The sequence below is a fragment of the Aythya fuligula genome, chromosome 4, assembly GCF_009819795.1.
Source record: "Aythya fuligula isolate bAytFul2 chromosome 4, bAytFul2.pri, whole genome shotgun sequence".
Classification (NCBI taxonomy): Eukaryota; Metazoa; Chordata; class Aves; order Anseriformes; family Anatidae; genus Aythya; species Aythya fuligula.
In genome coordinates this window covers 64,303,875-64,309,874 of record NC_045562.1, presented here as the reverse complement: position 1 = coordinate 64,309,874, position 6,000 = coordinate 64,303,875, and the positions used below count along the sequence as shown (strand labels likewise).

Sequence of the window (6,000 nt, the reverse complement as noted above, 5' to 3'; positions counted from 1 at the left end):
CGCTTGGATTATTTCTTTCTCTTTTTAAATTTTTCTTCCTTTTTTTTTTTTTTTTTTTTTTTAATTCTTTGGAGGGGGTGGATGGGGGAGGGAGGTTACCGTTTGCATCTCCCTGAGGGAAAGATCCACCAGCCAACCCAGCTCCGCCACTGCTGCATCCATCCATTCATTTTTATGGTCACCAGCAGCCTATCCCGGTAGTAGAAGGTGCCGAGAAGTGGGAGGCAGAGAGAGAAGAGAGCGAAGGGAGGAGGAAGAGCTCCGGACAGCGAGAATGGGCCGAGAGAAAGAGGAACTGGAATAAAGAAGATGACCTGCCCGTCTATCTGGCTAGGCCGGGCACGACAGCCCAGACACCGCGGCAGGAAATACGGGGGGATGTTCGCCTCCGTGGAGGGGGCCTACGAGAACCAAAACCATCGACTTCGACGCCTACAGCGTGGGGAAGAAGGGATCCCGGACCCCTCGCAGCGGCAGCCGGCACGACATGCTGGACGGGGGGGACAACTACAGCGAGACGGCCAGCGACAGTCAGCGAGGTCCTCCGGCTCGGTCATCAGCTCGCCCGGGGAACGGGGAGGACAAGACCCCCGGCGTGGAGATCCGCTACCCCGCGGGAAAGGAGCTGCTGCAGGGCCACGACAACGGGCAGGTGAGCGGGGAGACCCCCGAGCCGGGGAGGATGGTGGGGGGGCGTGCCGCAGAGCCCGGGCAAGGGGATAAGGGGGGGACGGGGTCTCGTTGCCAGGGTCTTTCGGCTCGGAAGGTCGGGCAGTGCCCCCCTGTCCTGGCCCGTGAACTGTCTCACTTGCCTGAGCTTTCAGGGGCGTCTGGGGGGGCACGCAGCAGAAATCATTTTCCTTTGTAAGTGATGGCGATGAGTTTTCCTTCCTGCCGGCTAAACGCCGCACACGCCGGCTGGGCGGAGGAGGGGGGCTGGAGGGCAGCACCGCCCCCCTTGGCCCCCCTTTTAACCCCTGTGTGTCCCCCCCCCATCCACCCCCGCCCCCGCAGCCCCGGGCCGGACGGGGCGAGCGGCGGAACAAAGCGGCCCGGCACGGCTCGGCACGGCTCGGCCCCTCCGCACTTTTGGGCTGGTCGGGAAAACTCCGCCGAGGCTGTCCCAGTGGAAGCCCCTGGCTCTGCCCCGACCCCCTGCTGGAGCCCCGGCAGCTTTCATTGTCTGCCGGGCGAGGAGAATGTGTAGGGCGGGAGCATCGCCCCAAACCCCTGCCCCGGCTTCCCCGCCCTGGGTCTGCAGGAGAGTGAAGGGAAAAGAAAAGTGAGGCCGGTAGGCTTCTCCATCTAACCCCAAGTCGTGGCATATGGGCTGGGGGCACAGCCAGGGGTTGGCTCTGCTGGGAACCGGGTCAGCGATTTCCCCTTCGGAAGACACGCAGCCTGGCAGCCCTGCCCTGCACAGCCATTCGGTGCGGATCCCCCCCCTCTGCCTCAGCACCCCGCCTGGAGACTCTGTGGCCTGCCCACGATCTGCTCTTTCTGCAGGCAAAACCGAGCTTTTCCCCTCTTTCCTCCCCTTCTTCAGTTTGAGTATGAAGGGGTGCTGGTGCCCCCCCTGTGGGTCCCCAATTCAGGTGGGTTTCAGGGCAGCACCTCGTGGGACACAGCACCCGCAACCGCCCCGCAGCGACCTTGGGACCTCCTGCGGAGGCTGCCAGCTGCAGTGCAGCCTTCCCTTTCCCACCTCACACCATGAACCCCCGTGCCACCAGCAGTGGGAGGACACCCTGCGCATCCCCCATCTTTTGGGACATCCTTGATGTCTCCCCCCAGTTTTTCCCTGTGGGCCGCTTCTGAGTTCAACCTGGAAGCCCTGGCTGGTGAGCACATTGCACACTACCTTCATGGGTCTCACCATGCTCCCAATCTTTCTTAGGATTGGACCCAGGGGTGAGGAGGAGACTGGGGACAAAGCTCCCTGGCTTCAGGAGGAGTGTAGCGAGCAGCCACCCACCTGCCTGACCCCTGCACAGCAGGGACTGGAGCTGTTGCTAAACCCTGAATGGAGATTTTTGGGGATGTGTCAGGGACACCTGGCTGGAGGACATCCTGTGCCTGTGTGCGTGTGGCAGGGCTGTGTGTGCAGCATGCCCCTGGCTCCTCATGCATGCGAAGGGGGCTAATGTGCCGGCAGCCTTTACCTTCCCTACAGCTGGACGTGGACCCTTAATCAAGCACTGGGTGGACCCCCGGTGTCAGAAGAGAAGGGAAGCTTCCATTTAGCCACGTTTCCCCTCTGGCAGTGTCCCCTTGGCCTGGCCATGCCGACTCCAATCCCCCCCCGGGGACAGGGCAGAGCTGGGAGTGCCGCAGGGACAGTGACAAGGGGGCAGCGTAGTGACAAGGGGGACAGCGGTGCTGGGGACGGAGCCGGCAGTGCCACTGCCTGCCCCCACAGCCGCAGAAATGCCCCCCCATCCCACCCCCTCGTGGGACCCCCCCTCCCGTGGGACCCTGCCGGTGACCCCAAACGTGCGAGCGGGGCGGCGGCGGGGCCGGGGGGCGGCGTTTCCCAGCGCCGGTGCGGGGGGGAGGCTCCGGCTGCCTTGATGGGCAGGGAAAGGGGGGCCGGGGGGGGGGCTAGGGGTGGGGGCCAGGGAGGGAAGGAAACGCTTCCTGGGTTGAGCTGAGCGAATCCCGCTCCGACCTGCAGGTCGGGAGGGGGCGCTGCTGCCGCCGGGAGAGGCAGCGCTCGCCGACACCCCCCCCCCGCTCTCCTCCCCTCCCTCCTTCGGGGAGCCGCGTCCCTGTTTTATTGCAGCCGGGGAAAAAAAAAAAAAAAAAAAAAAAAAAAAAAAAAAAAGGTGCCGGGTTTGCCTGGCTCTCCCCTTCCTCTGGCGAGGAAACTTTGCCTCCATTACACAGCTCTGCCGGTCGCCCCCGCCCCACCCCATCACCCGAGCGAGCTCCGATTTTTTTATTCCCGTTATTTCCAACCCGGGATTTTTTATTTTTATTTTTTAATTATTTTTTTTGCTGCCGGTCCTCGGGGCGCGTTGCGGGTGCCGCGCTAGCGAGAGCCGACATGTCTTACCAGGGCAAGAAGGAGCATCCCGCACATAACGGTAAGCGCAGCCTGGGCCGGTGCCCTCGCTCCTTGTTAGGGGCCGGGGGGGGCGGCGGGGAGCCCCATCTCCCGGGGGCTGCCTCCGGGGGTCCCCGGGGCTCGCCTGGGTACCGGCTCCGGTGCCTTCTCCACCTCCTGCAGCTCCGGGCTGGGAGTGGTTTTATTTCGTTATTCGCTTTCCTTTATCGTTAGGCTATGATATTGTCTCCATTGTCTTTGATTCTGTTATTTATTTATTTATTTACCATCGCTATTTAATTTTATTTTATATTTTCCCCATCCCTCGTCCTCTGTGCACCGTGCTCCCTCGCCACCCCCATCCCGGTGGCGATGGCTTCGGGCAGGGGGGGGGCTCAGTAGCGGCTGTACCCCGGTGCTGGAGGGTTTGGGGGACCAGGGAACCAAGGGGGGGGACAGTGTAGGGTCGGTGGAGTAGGGCCCCGGGAGGCTCGGCCGCCGGGCGAGGCAGAACAAAAGAGGGAGGGGACGGAGCTGCGGCACAAGGCGCCCCCGGCGGGCAGGGGAGGGGGTCCGGGGGGGCTGGGGGCGCGGAGGGAGGGAGGGAAGGAGGGGAGGTGGGGAGAAAGCGTGGAAAAAGGGAAGATCGCCATGATGCCAGCACCTCCGCGCCGTGCCTGCATCAGGCAGGGTGGGGATCAGAAGTCAAAGAGTTAATCATAACCATCCTCGTGCTGTCGGTGCCTGTCTCCCGCTAGATGCTTTTATCCCCCTACAATGGAGCGGCTTTCCATGCCAGAAAGGAAGGCTCCCGGTCCTCGGAGTCAGTATATTGTTTTATCACCCCCACCGACAGGCTGGGGATAAAGGCGAGGCAGAGGGAGGGGCTTTCATGGGAAATTTCTCCCCGGATTTTGGCCACGCTGAGATTTTGCAGCGTGGGTCTCCTGGCTGGGGCCCGCTTTGCTCTTGGGGGGGCTGGATGGGGGGAATGATGGGGAAATGGGGTGAGCTCAAAAGAGGTTTGGGTGTGTTGAGCTAAACTGGCACGGTTGGGGTGCTGGGAAGCTGGGCGAGTTGCTGTAGCTGTAGACAAGGCTGAGAGGTGGGTGTGGTGGCTGCCTAAGCAAACACCATGGTGGTGAGCAGAGAGACAGGTTTCAGAAAGGCTTTTTGCCTCAGGAGATGGGAAAATGTACCCTAAAGGCATTATCTGAGGTTGGTGTTGCAAGGCTTGAAAGCACCTCAAGGCTTTCTCATTATTTAAAACAAATCCTTTAGCCAGAATCTTTGGCTAAGAGGGGAGCAGCACCCTTCTGAAAGCAGGGCTGGGTGATATCACAGACATGGCTTCCCTCTATCAACAGGCACCAGTGCCTGGTGGCCAAGGTGTGAGCAGGGCTGTGCTGGGTGAGAGCTCGTCCTGCTTTGTCTCACATACATCGTGTGCGTTGTTGTAACTCAAGGTACACATGATGCTCACCCAGGCCTGGGGGAACAAGCAAATGCCCCGTGCAGGGCTCCACTTTCATTTGCAGCCAGGGTGTAGCAGGTTCACACCCACCCATAGCTGCTTGGTTGCTCTCCAGTTCAGAACGAAAAAAGACTCTTCCAACCTAGAAATTCTGTGATTCTGTGAAGACACTGGAAGAATTGTAAGGTCTTTGCCTTGGAATCAACAGTTTGTTTTAATTCCTTGACTTCTCCCAGATATCTTTCTCTGTTGGTGAGGGGATTGCTGGGAAAAAGAAAGCCCAAACCCCAGCCTGTTCCTTTGGAATGGGATGTGTGGAAGCTTCCATAAATTAATATTCATTAACGTTAGTGTTAAGTTTTATGACCAAAGCAAAGACAGATTAAGATTAGTGAAGTTGGCAGGCATCTGACTTGGACTGCTTTTCCTTATTTCAATGTTTTACACTTCTTCCTCTCCAGCAAAAGCAAATCAGGCACTCTGTGTTACACCTTATACTCAGTTCCTGGCTAAGAAGGGTCCACTGCGTCTGGCTCCTTCACGCATCTTCTGAAAGCCCCCTTCCAGTGTGGGAAATTTTCATCCTGCCACTGAGGAAATACATTGCTGCTTCAAACCTCTGGGCTCTGAGGAAATGTGATAGCTCTCTGAAGTTATGTAACAACAACAGCAATGATAAAATCTTACAAAAATGTCGTTTGTTACTGGCATAACGCTCCCCCCCAACTCCTGCTTTTTGGAGCTACATCATCTTGGTTCAGTGAAATAATGGGAAGCTCGTTTTTGATGGTGCCCTGTGTTCTGATACATTGCTGCAGATTTTCCTGCACCAAACCTGCATTCCTTGCCTGGGGCCAGGAGCTGTCCTGGGCTCCCAGGAACATCACTGCAGCATCGTCACCAGGCCAGCCACGTGCCTGTAGTCAGGGCTGAAACTTCCCTCTGGGAGCTTGCTGTGGGTTAGGTCTGCAGCATTGGGAACTTCCTGAAGGAAGAAGCAGGGGGTGGTTTCAGCTCTGGTCAGTGTGGGAGTGGGTACCACACTTGGAAAGACCACCCTGTGGTGTCCCAGCTGGATTACTGCCAGGGGTAGGTGGGCATAGCTTCCTCCTCATGTCTTGTCTGTCTGCACCACATTATCTGCACTCCTGAGGCTATCAGCAGTGCACAAGTGATAACCCCTTCACCACTTTCCCCCAAAGCAGCAGGGCAGCTCCCTGCTTTCACATGCCAAATCTGCCCCTGCTTTTCATTTAAGCCTCCGAACATCCTTGTTTCTTGCAATTTGCCCTGCTTCCTTTCACACATCTGGCAGAGCATCCAGGCTGCTGTGTGAGCAGCAGCACTGCTCCAGTGTACGGTGACATTCAGTGGGGAGTCAGACTGGAGAAACTGGGTGCTTTTTGCTGTCACTGCTGTGGGAAGGAATTCTGTCTTTGAAGGTCCAGGTGGGTATCTGGGTGATGTAAAATAGAGACAA

The 6,000-nt window shown here is 58.3% G+C and overlaps 1 protein-coding gene across 1 annotated transcript in view; it reads left to right on the top strand.

The window, feature by feature from the left end:
* The first annotated feature begins 293 nt into the window (after positions 1-293).
* CRMP1 (collapsin response mediator protein 1) overlaps positions 294-6,000 on the top strand; it is a 49,028-nt gene continuing 43,321 nt past the window's right edge. The window contains exon 1 of the mRNA XM_032186389.1: positions 294-652. Within this exon, the coding sequence (XP_032042280.1) occupies positions 488-652 (165 nt within the window). The 5' untranslated portion in view covers positions 294-487. The remainder of the gene's footprint in view (positions 653-6,000) is intronic.